This window comes from Pezoporus wallicus, unplaced genomic scaffold, assembly GCF_028554395.1.
Source record: "Pezoporus wallicus isolate ANWC-B61680 ecotype Strahan unplaced genomic scaffold, APGP_CSIRO_Pwel_v1 contig_5767, whole genome shotgun sequence".
NCBI lineage: Eukaryota > Metazoa > Chordata > Aves > Psittaciformes > Psittacidae > Pezoporus > Pezoporus wallicus.
The window spans coordinates 3,204,205-3,225,981 of record NW_026640599.1 but is presented as its reverse complement, the minus strand read 5'-3'; the positions used below and the strand labels follow the sequence as shown (position 1 = coordinate 3,225,981).

Below are 21,777 nucleotides of genomic sequence, written 5' to 3'. Positions count from 1 at the left end.
TGACAGCTCTGCAAGTTTTAAATATTTAAAATGATCAAAAAAGATCAGTGTGTTACTAGGCTCCTTTCTGAGCAGCATTCAAATAACCAAGTCTTTAATGTTAGAGTCTTCATCAACAGCCCTCCAGCTTGAATTTTTTTGCATGTGCTGTGTGCACAGGCGCTCTCTCTTGCAGGAGATTCTGCAAGGGAAGAACTAAATGCTTCATGGTGCATGTGCAAATTGCCACCCCCACACTCCAGCTTTAGAAACCAAAGGCATCATGGCCTTCACCAGAGCAAAGCTCAAGCTCCTTTCAGTTCTTCTACAAGAACACATTAAGGGCTTAATAGATAAACTGTGAATGAGGCTCTAATATGTATTAAAAGATCATTTTAAAAGATAACCACTTTAAGAGACAATGTTAAACTGCACACAAAATGACATACAGCACTGATACCCAGTTAATAACCCCCTCTAAAATTCTTCTCGCCTAGAAGTTTTATACCTACCAAAGCTGTCTACTTGATGTCAAGATACAAGAGTAAATGACTTCAAGAAAACTTATCCGTTTACATAATGGAACATTAAGTGTGACTGGCCCACATAGAGGAATGGAAGTTATAGCTGTGATGTTACTTTTTATCACAAAACTTTACTCAAATTTACTGGCATGAAGAGTCCCCTCTGTGACATAATCCATGTTGCCTAAGGGCTCACAGCAGAAGGCAAACATATCACAGGCTAGCTTTTAGTACCAGAACACCATAAAGCCACTCCATATGTAAGAAATACATGAATTGCTGCTGCACTGAGGAGACAAATCAGTCACCTATTTCCAAAGATGCTTTTCATCAAGTAACTTAGGGGAAAATAAAATCTACAATACATCATCATATGATACTTTTATGAGTGTAACCACTGGAGACTAGATCTTACATTACGGCTCATCTTCCTACTCAACTGTTATTAAAATAGCCACAAGAAGATAGCTGGATTTCAAGTGATCCAACAAAAACTTAAGTCTCTAGGTTGTTTTCATTCTAATCCTCTTTCCAGGGAAACCCGTAAAACCAGAACTCAAAAACTGATTAATGCCTATAAAAATTATCTCTGTTTCTCTTTCCACAAACTTTTTTGTGTGTTTCTTTTGCTCACCCCCTATTTCAGTACCTTCAGAATTACCTCTTGGACTTCTCTCAGCTCTTCACACTTAGTAACTCATTTGGGAGCAGGGGAGGAAACATTCCATTAGAAGAAACTACCCTCCAACACTTCCTTTTATCAGACCACAGTGTTCTCACATACTCCTGTCTGTCACCGCATGCACAGGGGAGAACAGATGTGTAAGCCGAAATTAAGCAAAAAGAACTTCACTCAGTTAAGAAGCTGGACGTAGAAAACTAGATATGTGAGGAGGAGTTAGAAAGAGGGATTCAAAATTGACCTAACAAAGGTAGATGCAGAAGCCACTTTCAAGGGTGTGGGAAATGAGCAAATTGGACAGGGGAGAAACAGGGCTGCATTACTGTAGCATACTGTAAACCAAGCACAGGCTTTGGAGACAGTCTAGCACCCATTTAATGAGATCCAGCAGCTGCTGGTGAGCCAGAGCAGAGCATCCTACTGACCTGTAGGACACACACCTGACATCTGCTGGGCTGAGCACCCTAGGAGAATGAGGAATGAGAAGGCAATGTAAATGCCTGCAAGGTTTAGCACTCTCGTGTAGCCACAACCAATCCTAGATCCCAAAATAATGCATTTGGGATGCTCTTGAAGAACCATGCAGCTCACCTCTCAGCTCAAGCAGCCTGGTAGTTTTAAAGCAGACAACAGAAGGAAGAAAAAGACTACAAGTGGGACAATTTATCATGCAACTCCTGCCTTGATCCTGAGGCATGAGAAGAATTTGGTTCAAAACTTGACCACTTGAAGAGCTACCCTGTGCCAGTGGCCATATGTATTTAGACTAATCTTTCCTGAAATATCAGGAATCCACACTGTGATATTTAATTTTGAAAAGGGCATTTAGAAACAAGAGGGGAATATTTTTAAAAGGAACATGCCAGATGGTGTAATGCTAAGAGATAACACGAGACAAAAGATACAACATATGAAACTCAGAGAAAATGCGTAACACCTACCAAAAACCCCAGACAACCCTTTTTTCTTCCCCTTTTTCTGTCCCCTCCGAAGGCTGGATTAAACAGTAATTACAAGGACATCCACCAGGGAATGAAAGTCATACCTAAATGAAGAAAATTCAGAACTACTCAAGCAAAACAATGCCTAAATACAGTAAGATTAAAACAAAAAACAAAAAAAAAAAGAAAGAGAAAAAAAGAGAAAAAACCCCAAACCAACCAACCAACCAACAAAAAACCCCAACAAAACAAAAAGGTACACATCTCTAAAGGTGTTGGAACAAAAAATGTTAAATAAAAAAAAAAGAGTTGCTTTTTCAAACACACGTATCTGCCAGACAGATTATAGAGCCCAAAGAACAGTAATAAAAACACAAAGAAAACAAGGTCACAGAAGAAAACTGACATGTACTCCCCTCCACATCTCCATTAGCAAAGAAGAGCCTATGTAGGAATTATTGTCAGATGTTGTCCCCCATTTACTGGGTAGTCTTGAGTTACCTGGGACTACATGATAATCACCTGAAACTCCCACAAGAAGTTGCTGAAATAGTATCTGTGATGCACAACCACACATTCCTCTGATACCTGGGCAACTGCTTGAGCAAAGTGACACATGCAGTGTTTGGGAAGGGAAGGCACGAGGGTGTTGAAAACAGAGAATAAGAGAGAAAAAGTAAACCAAAATACTCATTATGAATACGAAGAACTTCAGAAACATGAAGTTAACATCTAAATTAAGCCAAGAGGTACAAATTGTATGAAGAGATTCAGCAGCTGCATTAACCAGCCTGTTAAAATGACAAATGGTCATTTGGGCTTTTGCAGAAAAGATGTGTCTTGGATGCATTACTATTCTCAGAAAGACACTGAGAATATACTCACTACACATGTGGACAACACAGACTTTTTGATTTTTAGAAGATTCTAAAATTTAAAAAAAAAAAAAAACAAAAAAACCTGCACCAAAGCCTTTTAAAAATGTGACTGTTATGGAACAAAGTCCTCACAACACCACATAACAGAACTGATTAGCTCTAAATGATTTACAACAGGGTGAAAAAGAAGGTGGCAACAGTTGCTGCTCTGAGGAAATTATACTGAGTTATAAAAACACAAGCCAAAGATTTCTTACCATTGAGCAAATGGCCATAAGACAACAGATGAAATTTGGATTTAATAAATGCAAAGTAATCCTCAGGACAGCTATTCCTATATCTCAGCAACATATACAATGATGTATAACTGAAATTACTGCTATGCGAGAAGGAAAAGTTGGATTTCACACACCATTCTATGCACATATCATCTCTGTATAACTTAAAACTACTTAAGTTATAAAAAAAAATAGGTAATTCTTAAGAATATTTCCAAAGTCTAATCTAACTTCCAGTATATATTTTACACCATTTATCACTGTCAGCATGAGATTACATGAGAAACTCATTACTTCAGATGTGTAATGTGGGTTTTTTCCACTCTGCTAGCTAGCCCTTATAGACATATAGCCCCAACCCCTATAACGGTCACAAACCAAAACAAGCTCAGAGAAATGACTACCAAAATATGCATGTATGTTTTATACGTGTATACATATATGCACAGACATCCATATATATTTGAGATATGTAAACACATATACAAATGGAGTATCACACATTCAAAAAAATCAGTTTCCTTGAACTTGAAAACCTCTCTATAAGCTCCTGTTTCTGGCTTGTCAGAGATTTTTTTAGAACATTGAACTTGGGCATTTAGGTCAACTTAGGCATCAAGTAATGGTTTTTACTTTGGTTTTGTATGGCAAAGGCTGTTCCTTTGTCCTCAACAGCTCAGACAGGAACAACTACTAAGGCATGGAAGAACTAAATGAAACATCTTACAGTGTTTAGAGTCGAGTCATGCTGTGGTTCTATACTTGACGTGCACATGTACTTGACACCTATTAAATGTTGAAAGGTCTTCTGTGACTTGTGATCTCATAAATCCTTTTTCACGTTTTGAAGTTATGTAATTTTCATAGACATTGCAGAAGCAAATTAATAGAGGCACAAGTCAAATGTTCTTAGAAAGTAAATAAAAGCAATGGCTGTGAACATCTCTAATAGATGGCACTCTCAAGAATTAGATCACAGAGCACTATTCTTTTGATACAGATTGATGTTTACGTGTGCTGTGTCATCCAGCAGGAAGCCACACAGACTGCAGGTTGGAGCATACATTTCCATCTTCAACCTTCTGAACGGCTATGCTGGTTTAGAAATTGTGGAGACTTCTATAGGGAAGTTAATTATATAACCGGCATATGCTATTTGACAAATACAGAGACAGGCGCATTTAAAGGATAGACCTTGCATCTGTGAAAATCTAAGTGTTAGTAGCTAATCTGAAACAGAAGGAGTAGCATCACTAAAATAAGAGAATCAATTTTTGTTTTACAGATCATTAGACTTGTGCAACGCCTTTAAGCAGACCTAAAGTTAAGAACATACTTAGAATCGCATCAAGCCTCAGTGTAAAAATATCAGCTCATCTTAGATGACTGCTTGCATGCCTGTAAGTTTGTAACAAGAGTGGTTTGGTTCTTGCATGAGAGATGATAATGGCTACTATGGACCACTACTTTTCCTTCCTATAAAAAGAATACTCCAAGCTATTAAATATTGTAGTTCAGAAGAACATGTAGCTTTGCTAAAAAGGGAGCTGAACGAACCTAAATTCACTGGAAGCATTCAGTAACCTCAGATGGGAAAAATACAGCCCATAGATGAAAGGAGTTCACAAACTATCCTCATCAGCTTAAAAGATCTCCAACTTTTAGAAGAAATGTTAATTTAGCTTTTACAACTGTGTGCTAAAAAAAGAGCAGCACCAAAAAAATACTGTAGCAAAATGAGCCAGCAGCAAAAAGCCTAGGAGAAAAAAATTGCTTAGCCTGCACTTTCTTTTTTTAACCATTTGATGTTACAATAATCCAACCCTTTTTCATTCTAGATTCATGGCATTAAAAAGACCTTATATTTCACCTGAAAATAAAGAGGGAAGCTGTGATGGGAAACATTCAAGGCTTATTTAAAAGCCAAATTATTAATTTTTTTGTTTATTTTTTAATTTTTTTTTCCCAAACAACAGGAGGGGAAGGAGGCCACAGGCACCTTGTATTGTTGGGACAGTCTCTAACCTAACGAAGGCACCCACGGATGCCACAGCTGGCCCTCAGCTTGAGTCCCCGCACATCTAGCCCACATAAATGCTGATGGGCAGCTCCTGTGACCAGCACAGCCACGGTGCCTTTGGTAGCACAAAAGCAACTGCAGAAGACAGGCCTCAGCAGCACAAAATAAGGGCCATCAGCAGTATAATCCAAACCCAAGTTTTCAAAGAAGTTTTAAATATGAACACAAGTTTTGGTTAATATTAATGTTCAAGAATATACCATGGATTAGGGAGATCTGCTAGCCATTTGCAGAGTGCTAGTTTTTAAAAGTAGGGGAACTAAATGCCTATAGGGCAGCTCAAAAATAGTAAAATCATTTCATGTCATGATGTGTCCAAGTTCCTTTTGTGCACAAGAATGCCTTGTTAAAAAAAGAGCACATGGAAATACATATTCTTTCCCAGAGGACAGCTATGCATCATCATGCATGTCCACAACACAGGAATTAAATGCCCAAATGAGAGCATTTGTTTATTTATTTTTTTTGAATACAGAAGACATACAAGTCCTCTGCATGACACAAATGCTGAGGGAAAGATTGCAAAAGTGACCATTTAACAAAACCTTCTGTAACACAGTGAAATGGCCAAATACTCTGAAATAGTATGTCAAAATAGGCTTTGGCTTAAAAAAACAGAAGTTACTGCAGCTGGTGCCCAGTCATGGGATTTTTGTGGATTCCCTGATTATAAAGCGAGAATTGTGCTGCACAAACACTGCTAAAATGCTGGCATAGGAGTATCAGTCACACTCTTTTGTGATTAGGGTTCAACACTGCTGGATGGAAATCGTTTTACTTGTCCAGAGATGCTGTCTGCCTACAGAAGCTCATCTGCTCCCAGCTGATTGCACTGCTGCCTCCCCCTCTCCCTCCCCTCCAGCCCAATCTCCCCTCCATGCACATGCGCACACAGGTTGACACTCTCATAGGCTATTCATTTTGAAATCACTATGGTAAGTACAAAGGGCCACAAGGAATTAGAAAAACAGCAGATGACCTCTTCAGCGGGGCCATAAGCAATGCAAAATACAAACAGAGAAAACCACAAATAAATACTAATTTTTGACAAGCTTTTACAGTTATGACTAGAGTACACATATGCTAGAGTTCATCATTTTCTCTCCCCTTGAGAGATTAATACCACTTCCAGAGCTGAGGAAAGCCCATAGAAGTTATTTTTCCTATACATGTGTTTCTTCTGCTAGGAAACCCAGAGCTGTCAAGCCTGGTGATAGCAGTGTGTGCACAATCTCAGCTCAGCTGCCACACACCACTTCAGCAGCTGCAGTATCAGCAATCACTGAAATCACTGCTTACATTACAACCTCTCCTGCAAACAGTGGTCCAGAAGGAGGAGGGGGATACCCCCCTGCATGTAACACATTTAAAGACTTTAACTGCATTGTGTATACAGTCGTACATTTGAAAAGGGTTTGAAAATATTGTATAGTTTCATTAAAACACAAATTAACAAAGAAAAGCGGAGTTTATGAAACCTGAAAATAACTTTTGGTGGCTTCTGTTCACGTACTGCATTCGGTAAAGGCAAAAGTAGAGAAAAGTCCAATTTACAGCACTACTGTGTTCCAGTAGCATGCTGTCTTTGCCAAGGATAATACTGGAAAACTCTTTTGGGAAACCTCAAGCATTCCCTCAACCTTGCCTACCCCCCTCCACCAAAAACCTGTAACTGATAAATACGAAAAATACCTGAATCATTTCATGCACACAAATAAGAATCATCTGGCTCTGAACAAACTGTAATACACTCAACACTTAAGAATTTCTTCAAGCTTACCCTAGACTCCCTGAACATTTCAGTCCTAACAATAATTCTATCATGCAGGTTGAAATATGTGGGGAAAAGGAGGGAAACAAGGGAAAACCGCACTGCGAAAACTCTGAAATCATCAGCAAAACGTCCAGTCTTGGTCAGGAAAAGATCAGATCAGAGTTATCATAAGGAATCTCTTAAAGCAAGAAATTAAGAAATACTTACCTTACGGTGCAGCTCCTTTCATCCAGATTGTTAACTTTAGAGAAAATACGGTCCCCATCTTCCTTTAAATCCTCTCCTTGCCTCCTTACTTCAACTGAGACTTCCTAAAAGTGGTTTACAGCAGACGTAAGACACCAAGTCATCATGTTTCAGACTCCCAAAAAATCTGTGATTATGGAACCTCTTATTTGTGGGTTTGCTCTGTTTGAATATACATGAAGTCAACAGCACAGTATGTCTTAAGCTTGTTTGGTTTTAAGTGGTACAGTATGCTATGTGACCTCTTGCACAGCACTACTGACCCGGCTGTGCTCAACTTACTGCTCTACTTTGTTGATCTATAGAAGAGCTTAACATTTATATCAGCGTTTGCAACTTTCACTTGGCAAAGACAAAAAAAATGTGGCAAAGAAGTTAGAGGAGAGCTGCTCCCATTTTAGAAGATGCACGTAGGCACCAGCTTTTGAATCCCTGAGCACATACTTCAGTTTCTCAGCAAAACACACAACATCCCCATTCCAGGGTTTTATTATCTCACTATCTTCAAACAACCACACCCAAAGCACAGCTTTCCATTACAAACACTGAACCTACAGGAAACTTAATTGCACATTAGCACTGGAATCATCTGAATCACATGAGAAAACATCTTTACTTACTTGAGTATGTTGTAAGCATCTTCAATGCGCTTATCACCATATTTTCCAGGTGCCTAAGCAGGTGTCTGCTTTTTGCCCCGGGAGGCCTATACTGAAGTTGAAGGCACTGACTAATAAACCAGAAATGCATACATGGAATAGATGATATGATGATTTTTCTGCTGGGTAGGCAATTATTAAATAATTTAGTTAATTTAATTTTCAAAATAACTTCCATATGAGTATTTCCAGTGCTTGGAATCTCTACCCTAATAAATTACTCCCATAGTTAAGTCTGCAAGTAGGAGTTCAAAAATAATTTGCCAAACTTAACGACGCACAAAAAAATAGAAGAAAAAGAATCCACCACTTTTAGAGATCAACGCATATGTTTCTTTTTGAGCTATTCTTATTCTAATCCTGGTCTACACACACATACAGGTGCCATGTGGATGTGTGTGCATGTATGTATGCATGCAATGTTATTACCAAGAGAGGAAAAAGTAACATGCAACTGCATTGCCTCAGTTCTTTTCTTGCATAAGGTGACGTTCAGCACAGGTTGAAGATACTATGACTCCTTATACAATGAGGCAATCTTGGAGCAGCTTGAACAACATCTTTTAAACAGAGAACTTAAGAGACTTGGTTTCTCTGTTTACTTCCCCTGCCACCTGCCAACCATCCTCTGGCCCTGCTCAGTTAAAAATTAACTTAGTATTTACATGCAAGTTGAACAGACATCGGGCATCTCTCTAAGGTATAAATTTATACATCTTAAATCAAGCAAACTGCCATAAAACACTAAGCAGTTTCATTTGTTGCTGAAGTGTAGCTTTAACAGGCATGTTTTTTATCTCTTAACTTTTATCAGGCAGAAGTTTTGTCCTATGTAGCTTTTGCATCAAGCCAGTTTATAAGAAAAGAGGAAATCCATGGAAAACGATGAGACCATTAACAAGACTGGGCAAAAGTAGGCATTATTTACCCTTGGAATATTTTTATTCATAATTTCAGAGAACAGAAAGCCTTAAATGGGGAAGGCACCCACACCAATGAAGAAAACTATGGGTGAAGATTGCTTTGATCCTCCTGTACCTTTACTGTAAAAAGAGGATATTATCAAATCAATATTTGGCTACAACACACAAGAGATTACTTTATTCAACTGTTCTTTGCTACACTTAATTCCTGTGCAATGCAAACTTTGATCATCTTCATTTTACTTATGGGAGCCACCTATAACAACCATTCTCTTACTGACAAAAGGCAAACACCATACTACATTGTGTTCCTAAAATGGAAACCTTCATAAAAATCCCCTTCCACCACTCTCCTGTCCCCCCACCTGGGCAACTGAAAGGATAAAAGCAAAAAACACTTGTACCTGTTTGTAGAAATCAGCAGAAGGAGATGACCTAGACCTCTCATGGGTGTACTGTGCTTTCTCATGTTGTTCGTGGCCTGCATCAAGAATATTATCGGCTGAACGGTACCTCCCTGAGTTCCGTGGCTCTATCGGCTTCCGCTGCTCCTTCCATGACGCCTCATACTCTGCAAAGGTTCCCAGGCGCTGTGGCTGCTCAGATTTCACAATCCTATCAGCAGCCTTACTGCTGCTACTATGGTGGACGTTATCTTTTGCAGCATGTACAGCTTCTAGTCCAAGAGAGGCTGCCCGACCTCTTCTCTCATACCAGGACTCCTCTCCTTCCTGTCCACTGTGAACTTTCCTATCTGGCCTCTCAGGCTGTCCCTCAGCTAGACTGGAGGGAGCTGGTTTCTGTGGTGGTCTCCTTTGTGCAGGCTTACTTGTTTCTTCAAAAAATTTCCACCTGTCTGCAAACGAGCCCAGGGCTTCTTCAGATGGATTTGGACAGCAGTGAGCACGGCACTCATCCTCTGTCACTCCCACCTCATTCATCTTCTCCGGTTCAGAGTAAGACTTCATTTTTTGCTCTGTTGTAAACCTCTTCCTGGCTCCGATGCGAGAAACGTGATGAGTGCCACTCCCTGTGGGGTTCGGTTTAGCTTGTGTAGCCTCGAGGAATCCAGACACATCTTCAGAAACCAAAGCCAATAATGAACAGTTGTAACTATCAGTTTTCCGCTCGGGTGACCTGGGGAGATGTTCAGTGGGGCTGGGCTCCAAGTCCCGCCGTTTGAAGGACGTTGCCCTCAGAACTCTGGCCTGGGCCTCCTTGAGGTGATCTTTGTAGGTGGTGGTAAAGTTAGTGTCTGGGGAGACAGTGACATTTTCTGCTGAATCTGGCTTCCAGGTCTCACTGCACTCCTCCGTTTCAGATGACCCTACTAACGTAGCAGTGCTTCTACTTTTCTGCAGCGTTGCTCTTCTCATTTGGATCTCATTTCTCAGGGTTGTTGCAAAACGATCACTTCTTCGTGCCTGTTTAGACAAGTGAGTGTCAAATGGGGCCTGTCGTTCTGTTACCACTTCTGAGCTGTTGTTAGATTGCTTTTTCCCTTCCTGAGTTAAGGAGTGCAACATTGGGGTCTTCTGAGGAGAAATCTTGCTACTCTCATCTTTCCCCCACCTAAAATCTTTCTGAGCAGATCTTTTTTCGGTGGTAAGGACACAGCCCTTTACATAGTCCTGTTGACCATACCTGGTTTCATTTTCCTCAGAGCTGCTCTCAAAGTTTTTCTTTTGTACAGACTTTTCACTGTGATTGGGTTTTCTAGCTTCTTCTACTATAGCACACCTAGCATCCCCGTCGAAAGGGTGATGACTGCTGTTCTCACACCCTTTCAGTGAAGATTCAACAGACTGTTGAGGTAGATAGTATTTTGGTTTTTGGACCACTGTGACAACTGCAAGATTTTCTTGAGATCCGAGAGGTGGATCAGTCCCCACTCCAGGTTTCCAGCTCTCATCCTTGAGTTGTAGTGGCTTAGAGCTTCCCTGAGCAGGCTGTTTTACTGTCACACAGTAATAGCGACTCTGTCCAGTGTTGTCCACCTTCTGTTCAGCAGCACTGTTCAAAGAAGAGGAAGTGTTGGGGAGTCCCGCTTGGTTTGGACTGTAGCCATGAAAATGATCTGTAGGTGACTCTTGAGTGCCACTATAGGACAGATAATGTTGCTGATCTTTAGGTGCAGCTAAGATTCTTGCATTGTGAAAAAAAGTGCTTTCATCACTGTACTGGTGCTGGTGGTGGTAACTGTAAATAGGCTGTGCAAACCGAACATCAGTGCTGGACAAGGATGACTGCAGTTTGTTCACAGTTCCTGCATTACTGTTGTACCTTTCACCAGCTGAACAAAAAGTGTGCTCTGTACTGAGATCAGATTTATAATTTGAGCTGCTGACCCTCCTGTCACATGCCCTGGAGGGCCGCCACTGATGCTCCACAGTTTCCAAGCTCCAGTCATTCCTGGGCTGAGACCGGTTCAGGGCTGTGAAGTGCTGCATGCTGGCACCCTCTGAGTACACAGGGCCATGGGCTTTCTCATGGCCTTTGGTAGCAGCAAAGCTGTCACTACGAAGTGGTGGAGGTGGTGGGGGAGGAGATGAAGACTTGTTCTTATCAGGAACATACCACACAGGTCCAAAACTGGATCTCCCAGAGCTGCTGAGCTTGGCATCGGGGTGCTCCTCTATTCTAGGACTTTTATTGTTCTCATACTGGATGGGAGCTGGCAAATACCCGGGTTTTTCCTCTATTCCACTGCTGTCATTCAAGAACTGGCCTGACTTGCTTCCATGCTTAGAAGTCTCCCAGTGGCCCACTTTGTATAGCATGTTCTCTGTCGAAGAAGTGTCTGTGCTGGACAGAGTGTGGTCAGGGGTGCTAGAACTTGTGGAGAAAGACCCATAGGCTGAATCCCGCTTACTTTGGCTCCCTAGACGATCAATGCTACTATTAGACCTTGCAGAAGAAAGTCTTCCATACTGGGCTACTTGTGGAGTGTGGTCCCAGCTGTCCATACTTCCCAAAGAGCTGAACTGGTCAGAAGTACGATGAAGACTTGACTGATCCCACGAGTTTGACAGGTCATGAGAAGAACAACTATGGCTGGAAACAAACAAAAAGCCTCAGCTTAAATATGCCAGTCAAAAAATGCCACAACATTATTATAAATATACAGCCATCAATTTTACTAACATCGGTTAAGATCTATCTGCATAGTAGCTGCTCAAGACAATCTATTAAAATTGGAAGTTTGAACACAAAGTCAGGGCTTTATACTCTGCCACTGATTCAAAGCTTGAAATGTGACTAACTCAACTTCCCCTTCTAAGTTTACCAATAAGTAATACGTTTTTATCTCTTTGAAGGCTCCCCTCTCCCTCAGCAAGTTGTTTTTGCTGATTTTGCTTTTAGACAAATTAAGTGTGGGCTCCATTAGCTCTCTCTTTCCCAGGACAAACCAACTTGTTTTTCAGCTTATTTTCCAGGCACCCTGACTCTTACAGTGATTAAAACTCACATACTTCCCTGTTCATCTTTTGTGATCTTCCTATTAATTTCTTCAGCCCATAAAGATATTGCCTTGTCCTGCTTATCCAAATCTGCCCATTCATTTAATATTTTGATTTCTACATGGTTTCTAAATGGAGGTTCACTAAAAACATTTGCCTCAAATGCCACCATTTATAGTTCTGAGCCACCACATGAACCTTACCAATACAGTTTCAAACCACTTGCAGGTTGACACCTTTACAGCAATATCATCATTCAGTTCTGCAACACTGACAGGAAAATGATAGAAGACCCCGGAGCAATGTAAGCTTCGCACAACCAAAACTAAACTTCTGACCTTCCTTCAAGAATCCTTCCTGACACCAGTTCCCCTCGCCACCTTTTCCTCTATGGAAACATCATCTTTGATACTGTGCTTTCTCTAGATAATTTGCCTAGGACACTATTTCAAAATCTTGCTGCTTCTGTTGTTTTCCTACCTCACCAGTTTTGTTCTGTTTTCTTTCTTTTCTGTCTTCCACAGCACTCACCTCCTGTCAATTCAATACACTGATACTGGGACAACAGTCCTTCCAATTATTCTCATCACATTTCCCTGTTTGAACTTTACTGGCAGCTCCTCCTGTTTTTATATGCCAAATTCAAATTCCTGCCCTTGCATGCAAAGCCCCTTGGTAGAAATCCCAGAATTATTCCACTTCCCTGTAGCTATAATTAAATGAAACATCTATCAAATCTTGTGCAGTAAAGAAACCTGTGAAAGCGAGTAATGAAATTAGATTAGTCCACATAAAATATACAAAGAGTGATATAGATCTTTTTTTTTCTGTCAAAAATATTGCAAAGGTCAACTCAACAGTTCTCTGGAATTCAGCATTAACACAGTAATTATTTTCCTCCCCCCATCTATTACTGTAGCCTTTGTAACTTTTTTACACAACATGGTCAGAAGCAATTTATGTGAAATAAGAGAAGGTATACTTGTTTATATAATATATGTATTATATATATAAAAAAGGTATGCTTATTTTCTAAAAGCATTTTATTAACAATATTCACTAAGACTGGCCTCATCTTGTGGGTTTTGTGTTCTTTCATTCTTTTATTTTCAGAAATCTAAAACATCATGCTGAATACTTAAAAGGATCTTAATTGTCATCTTGGGCAGATACTGTGGTTCATGTAAAAAGTGTCTTGGGTCACTAATAGAATCTCCCTTGTTAATGAAGAATGTAGGGCATATATTGCTATGAATTGCTGTTATTTCTCCCTTCAGCACTAAGATATTTTGGCACTGATTAAAATAAAGATGACATTTGTGGAGGAAAGCCTCAATGCAGATATGCTGGTATCAAAAGTGAAGCAGATATTACCAGCCTAAGAGGTGAAAGCTCTGTTGGAAAATGCCTAACGGAAACCCAGCAGATGGAGCAAAAGCCTCAAATACAGGACAGGAAAGTTTCTGGTGGTGTGCTACTGCAAAGTCCTTAACCACAGGGCAATTGCCCCATGAACCCTGACATGGAAGAGAGTACAAAAGCCATTTCTCTGCCAGAGCCTGGCATCTCAGGATATCCTTTTCTCAATGTTTTTGTTTAGAGTGGATTCACAGAAGCACCTACACTGCTGGCCAGTATCTGGCAAGCAAAGTCAAGGAATAATCTACAAACGCCAACCTTGACTATTTTGGCTAATAAACACACTTCCCCTGCCAAACCATGGGGCATGAGCTTCTGCTTTTGTGCCCTCCCAGAAATGACATCATCTCAGCAAATCAGACCACATGGGATTACAGACCAGATGTACCTGGCCCTAATTGCCCCAAACCCTCAGTTTAAGCAGCCTTATCAAAGCATACCCACACCAGAACAAAGTTGAAGAGGTTATTAGTTTCAACTGCACACCCAGGGGCATAAAAAAAAAAATGTAAGGTCCTCTATTATATTATATCCTAGTGGAAGAAAATGTAGGGTCTGAACTTTCGGTAATTTACGACAGCTCATTTACATAACTCCCAGAAAAGGGCACTCAGCCTTAGTCTAGGCTGGGCTAGGAAAGCCTGCATCCATGTTGTTAAGGTATAACTTCTGTAAAAAAGAGACCATAAAGTCTCATAGAGGGAAATTAAAGCACCAGAAGCTTACAAGGTCTAATGCTCTAGCCTTGTGTGAGAGGCACTTACACCTGCCAGAACTACCCTTTCTCCTACTGATACTCCTATGTATCAGTGTAGACAGAGTCCCTTATGGTCTGCTTTCCTATGGTTTCATGCACCTTCTCAAAAGTCCAAATTCAGTAGGCTGGCAAAAAAACCCAAAACATCCCCCCTCCCCCTGTCCTAATTTCCCTGTAGCTTAATCTAGTATCAACCTAGGTAGTAAGGACAATTTTCAGAGGGTTGTTTTGTTCAGCCATGCCCCACCCCACAACACACAATATCCAGATAAATCCTTCCTTGGAAGAGTGCATAAACATCTCTTTCTCCTCTCTGAACTCTGGTTTTACAAGTGATTTAGTTTCCACACTAAGAGAGAAAATGAAGGTGGGCACATTCAGGGGATTTTAGGCTGTGAATACTGATCTCAAGATGCTTAGCTCAAGGAAGGACAAGAAATTCCAGAAATAGCTGGAGGATGGGATCCTTGGGCTAGAAATATTCTCTCCTCACTCTATGTCTATTTTCTTGCATACTGCTGCTTTCATCTACTGACTGCTGTGTCTCTGGTTCAGCTTAGTGCTTCACTTAGAAGTGCACTGTGCTTCTTGGTTTTGTGAACTGTACTGTGAAAACGGGGTTATCTCTGAAGCTGCTCACCTTTTCTTTTTGCAGAATCCCTCTCTGCAACTGGGATTCTCAAATATCCAAGTCCTTGGCCTGGCACTCTGGGAATGCTAGACCTCCAGCAGCCCCAGTATGAAGTCAGCTCTGCCACTGAAACTAATTCCTCTTGTTTGTTCCCCATAGAATAGTTAGGGTTGGAATCAAGTTCCAACTCCCAACAGACACCAGGACTGACAGATCTCCTAAATACATTACCTTTCAAGTGGGCAGCACAGGTAAGGTGTTCAGCATGGCAGTGCCCCGGCAACCCTGGTATTAGACTGTGCTAAAGCTACTAAATATTTCAGCAGCATTTGAGAAAGAATTTGCCCTTTTTATTGACGTCTACCAGCAGTTGCTGCTATTTCTGATATGTGGGAACAGGATCGCTCTATTTCCCTCCCCCTTTTCTTTTACACCCAAAATTTCCCGCCCAAAATTAATTTTCAAACTGGACTTGAACCAAATTAATACTTTTTTAAATATTGTGATTAGGCTGGCTCCTATAAAATCATGCTTTGAGATGTGTCTTGTAGTGTTTCACTAGATACAAGGACAACTATAAGGAAGAGCAGGAAGCATATACTGATTTACAGCTCAGTTAGAAGACTCAGCAGTCTGAAAGCAGAAATATCTGAGAGCTCCTGATGACAATGCTATTAAAGGTCTTACAAATTTCGGAATTTTGTTCCTAGGTACAAGGAATTTTACTTCAGTAAAAAAATCTTTAAACCTTTTTTGTCTAAATGTTAACACACTCACACTTTATTCAAGAGCAGATAGCAAGTTATTTTAAAAATAGTAGAGAGATTCCAAAGAAAATAAATGATGTAAAATGATTGTAAAAATTTTACAATTGTAAATGTAAAAAATGTAAAAATCATTTTACAAACTAAAAGTATTTTTCAAAGTAAAATAAAATCTTAAAGTATTAATGTTCTTCTAAGTATTATGATAAATTAACACCAAGAAATAATGATGGAGAACATACAGCAGTCAGTACAGGAAATGCAAGCCTGCTTTCCAAACTGGGATTGTGCACCAGGCTTACTTTCTTTAAGGTCAGTGTAACTATGGGCCAAAGGGAGCTGAGAAGAAAAAAAAGCAACAACAAAAAAAAAGAAAACCAAACCACAGAAATCCCTCATGAAAATGCTGAAGAATGTCACCTACCAGCAGGAAACAAAAAGAACCTGTCACCAGACACAAACAGGCATTGCCTGAAAGCTTAACGTTTCACAACTAAAACTGCATGGGTGCCAGCCCTTCTCCTCTAGTGCTGAATGAGACTTAACAAATATCAAGGTGCTTTAAACAGGGACTGAAAATCACTGGTCTTATCACCTCTCTGCATGAGCAAGAACACAGCTGTAGGGCAGATCAGATTACAGAAAGTCAGTTCAGCTAATAAAACCAGTAACACCTTCAAATCCAACAGTGAAACATTATGCACCCTCCCTTTAGCAAAAGGCTTTTTAATAGTCTGAAACAGTATTTTCAGTTTCTTGTCTCCTTACTATTTCACTTTCAGAAGGTTAATTTTGATGGTTTCTTTTTGCTCACAATGGCTTAAGATTTTACCAGTGGACACTGAAAGTAAATGCAGAGCAAGAAACATAACCTTTTGACTGCCTTTAAAGCTAGTGTCTTACCTTTCAGTCACATGCACATATCACATACTGTTCTGAAATCCACTCATCCATATGTCAAACTTCCCATGGTCCCCCTTCAAGCACTGGAAGGACAGGCAACACTAAAGACATATAATAGAACGATTCTGCATTTGTTGTTTTGAGAAAATACTCAACAACATGATCTACGTTCTTACTGTCTCATCGTGGAAGCTTACTGTGTGTAACTTCAGCAGAGACTCACCTTGCATGGTAGCGCAAGTGCCAGGAAGCGCAGGCATTGGAGGAGGAAAGGTGTGACGTGGCTGTCTCAGGTTGACTTTCTGTAAATTTGGTTGCATGCCAGGAGTGAGGCCTGCAGGCTAGGTCATTTCTCCTGCAAATGAGAAAGGTACAGTGTACTGGTTTAGTGCAAACAGTTCAGTAAGGTGACACACAGCAAAAAATCTAACAGGGCAGTAGTCAAACGTTACACAGGTAGGACAGAGGAATAATGACTTTTTTAGACAGCAAATGAGGCGATCTTCTACATGCATGCCAGTTTTGAAAAGACACAAGGATACCTTTAAAATGCTTGAGATGCAGTGAAATGACAAATGCCAATACTCTCCAAGGTCTGCGCTTGGGTGTTGTGGGTTTTTTTTTGTTTTGCTTTGGGTTTATTTATTTTGGGGATGAGGTGGTTTTCATGAGGGGCAGAGACAGGCAAACAAGTACCTGACATGTACCCAGAGCTTTAACAGTTAAAGCTGATACTGAAGAATTATGACTCTTTTGCAACATGACAACAGTACAGTAGCACTTTGGCAAGGTTTTACTGTAGTAGGTAGGTGCTTATGGGAGAAGGGGAAAAAGTTAATGACAAGAAGGAATAAAGCCATGTACATTGTTTCAAACAAGTTAGAGTGACATAACAGTTTTAACTCCAGCCAAGTTCTGCTACAGCTCCTAAACTGTTTGGCACGCCAGGTACGCAGGATTTTTTTTAAGAATACATCTCTAAAATAGTTCAGCAATTCATCTATGTCCCCAGATATCTACTTGGATATCCCCTCCAAACGTACATGCGCATGTAACTGAAGGGATCCCTTTTAAGAAATAGAACAGTAAGTTGTTAGAGCTCTGTACCTTGCAAACCTTTCTGCAAAACTGCTCTACACTCCTCTGCCCTTTCCTCCTGTTCGTTCAGGAGTTGGTAACAACAGCTTGTACTTCCTTCCAAGGACTTCCTGTTTGCAACACCTCTCAGCACTCATGAAATAAGTGCATTCCTTTCCCCCTCACGTTACATAATCCTTCTGGGTGGAATTCAGCAACTTCTGTTTCCATAAGCAGATGCTGAGCACAGGCCATTTGTCTAGACCCTCTCAGTCACCCAGGAATGAAGCAGGAACTTCTTCAAGGTAATTCATCCCTTCCTTCTCTTCAGCTCATCCTGGAGAAAGTGTAATTTAAAATTTAGACAAGGTATGAGATGAGACAAATCCCATCCTTCCAAGTGACAGTCTGAAACAAACACTTATAGGACCTTAGCTCTCGAGGATTTTTTTATCCACTTAGCTATTTCACTTATGTATTTATGAAGTTTATTACTGCAAGGTTAAGTAATTTGTCTAAGTTACAAAAGTAGTCTGCTAAGCTGACAAAGTGTTCCCTATCTTCAACTTGAACTCTAAAGGCAGTTCTACATTTTTTCACCGATTCCCCCATTTTATAAACTTGAGCTATCAGCCAGCCACTGGATTTACAGAACAACACTAAAGCTCATTATAAACTCAGTATCTTTAAAACAGGTCAAATATGAGTACATGTTTTTTTTTGCAGTACATTCAGGAAGGTCTGATGAATTCAATGACACATTGCTTTTCCAAACTCTGCATGCAGAACTAAAAAAGGAGAATAATATTTCTACAGGGAAACTGTAATTTCACTAACTGTAGCATCATTACTGTCACTGAAAAAAGAAGTAATTGTTTCCATAAACAAAAGCCTACTCTTCTCAGCATGACAAAAGAGGAAACAGCTAAGCAGAGCATCACTATGTTGCTCTTTCTTGGTAGGAATTGAAATTCAGAGGGAGTTGAGAACCCCAAATACCTTCAGCGCAAACAAGTGCAAAAGATTCTGCTCAGCCATGTGAGGCTGGGCTCCAGACAGTCCCTGCATACTCCAAAGGCTCCAAGCCTGTGTTCAGGTATGGAAAAAAAACCCATTCCACTGTTCAGCTGTGCAGAACACACAAGGGCTTGTTCTCCTCACAGCTCACCTCTAATGGTATTGATACCAGCTTGGCAAACCACAAATTTAGGCAAATACAATAGACCTCCTAGGCATCAATTCAGCAAAAAAGTTTATCTTTTATGAGACAATTACTTTTCTATGATGCACTACTAAGGAAGCACAAGACTAGAAACTAACACAACACAATGGAGAACAAGGAAAAGGTTGGGAAGAGGGCTTATGTGATGGTTTGCTATAGGCTTGGCAAATGGTAGAAGGAATCCAAACAGCAGGAAGGAACAGAAGGGATGCAGTTAAGTCAGTACTGTACCTCATGGAACTTCTCAATATCTTCATAAGATAGTTCCTTGCTATGTGAACATCATTTTCAGATGGCATACTCTGTGCTACAATATCCACCACCACTTCCATCTTCCTGAACAGCCAAGCAAGGGGAGGAACAGACTGGACTGAGTTATGACATGAGGCAAGTGGACAAGAACTTTTAAGTTCTGTTTGTTTCTTTTTTTTTTAGTATTTGTGAACACACATATATTTTGAGGCCTTTTTGGTTTTGGGTTTTTTTTGGTTTTTTTTTTTTTTTTTTTTTTAGATGTAATAGTCTGAACAGCCTGAACACACTGGTGGGATACCTAGAAGGTGGAATCAGATAGATACCTGCTTTTGTCGAAATTGATAACATGACTAAAGATTAATTTACTGTGCATAGTCAACAGTGCTTTCTGCTGGATTCTCACCAGCAGAATTTAAATTACCAAATTTAATCACATTTACCGTGTCCTGCACTTCAAGAAAATTTTTTTTTTTCTGATAAGTGGAGTACAGCATGAATATTGATTCCAAAACTCAGCACAAATGTGTAGGAGGACTGGAGAGAAAAGATTAAAAGACTCAAAACAGGAATATTTTGCAGGCAACTAAAGATGCTGGAAGGTGAGCTATTACATATTACATATTCTAATGTAATAGCTCTGTATTAATTCTGAGTGACAGAATGAGATCATCTGAATCTACAACCCAGAAAACCTCTTGCATAAATGGAATGCATTAATAAAAGCATTTCCCTGAGAGTGTTTTTCTACCAGTGTTTTTACAAAAGCTGCTGTAAGGAAAATGCTGGCAAGCTTTGAAGATATGACAGAAAGGGACTCCCCCCTCCCCTTTTCTACTGACTATAAGCAATCCGTTAGATAGTGGTCCCAATGATGTGTGTGTGCAAATTCTTTAGCAATAAAACAGCCTTTCCAATCCAGTTTTTCAGAATAAATCTGGCTTTTTCTATTTACTGCTTGGAACTCATTGAGAATGACATTATGAATTCCACAGGCTACAGAGTTCAGACATACTCATTTAGACTGTTGCAGCAGTACTGAGGAGGTTGACCGGATGGGGGGGAGGAAAGGAGTAGAGATAAAAAATGTACTTGCTTGACCAAGAGAAAAAAAAACAGTTAAACTGGACAAGCACGTTTATCTGTAAACAACTAAAGTCAAAAAAGTACCTTAAAAATGAAAAGCAGACAGAAAATTGGCTAAAGTTGCTGTTTATCAAATCTTTATTTTCCATTTTCTGAATCAACTGAACTACCTCAGCACACAATAATATTAACGAATATGAGCCATTTCCTCTGTTTTCAGACACATTCTGAATTCCTTTAGTAAAGGTTCAGATAAAAGGCCAGCAGATACAGCAGAGGCATGCATCCCCCCTCCCCAACCAAATTTGCTTTATTCTTATCTACCAAAGAGCACCCTTGTGGTAACCCTCTTGCAGCCGGACTCTCACAGGAAAAGGACAGGCAGTTCCAGAGACCTGCGTCCATGTGGGAAGCCATTTCTAGGATTAACTTGTCTGCGGACATTTGGTTCCAGCCCTCTGCTGAACAGCCTGACTACTGGCTCCCAGAGACGGGTAAGGCTGCAGATCTTTCTTCACTGTGAGCAGCAGCAGCTACACATAGCAGAGGCTTGTGCACCGTTTCTGAAATGGACACCTGATTTTTCATACCTCGTTTGTCTCACCACTGGCCCCTTTAGCTCAAAGGAGTAGTTTTAAGAACCCACACAAGGACACTCTGGCCCATCTCAAGAACAAGGTAATGAACAGTTCCTATGGGGATTTTTCAGGTAAGTCTTTGGAAATGTGAAAATGAACGAGTCATACTAATGGGGCATTTTAACGAGGCCTGCTCAGCCACCTCCCCGTTCAAAGGCTATCTGCTGTTACTTCGGGTCCTTAGAGTGCCTGAAACTCACCGACCCGTATGCCTGCTTTTCACCTTGAACCTAATCAACTGTTCAAAAAGGCGAAGCTAGGCTGGGGAAAGGAGGGGATGAAGAGAGCCCCCACCGCTGGGTGTCACCACAAGGAGGTTTTAACCCCTCCCCTGGCCGTGCACGGCGCCGCGCAGCTGCCGGCGGCTAACAGCAGGCGCACGGGAGCGCACAGGAACGGCACTGCGGCGCCCCCTGTCACATACAGATGGCACCGCGCCCCCACACAAGGCGGGCTCTGTCGCCGCTGAAAGCTCGCTCAGCGCTCCTGCCCGCTTACTGCCTCCTACCGTCAGCATCTCTCATGCCAACGAACACTTACTTCCTCAGGATATTACCGCGGCACCCCGTCCTGCGACCCCGAAACGTCCCGTGGGTAGTACGT

At 40.7% G+C, this 21,777-nt stretch overlaps 1 protein-coding gene across 4 annotated transcripts in view; it reads right to left on the bottom strand.

Moving 5' to 3' along the window:
- Positions 1-21,777, bottom strand: part of SHROOM2 (shroom family member 2) — a 125,715-nt gene that overhangs the window by 28,486 nt on the left and 75,452 nt on the right. For 2 of the 4 annotated variants that reach the window (XM_057419440.1, XM_057419441.1), the window contains exons 3-5: positions 17,123-17,254; positions 9,369-12,018; positions 7,344-7,447 (exon numbers count right to left, since the gene is read on the bottom strand). In XM_057419440.1, coding sequence (XP_057275423.1) covers positions 7,344-7,447; positions 9,369-12,018; positions 17,123-17,254 — 2,886 coding nt within the window. Of the gene's footprint in view, positions 1-7,343; positions 7,448-9,368; positions 12,019-16,899; positions 16,984-17,122; positions 17,255-21,777 lie in introns of those variants that run through there. The other 2 variants (XM_057419442.1, XM_057419443.1) reach the window with 2 other exon arrangements.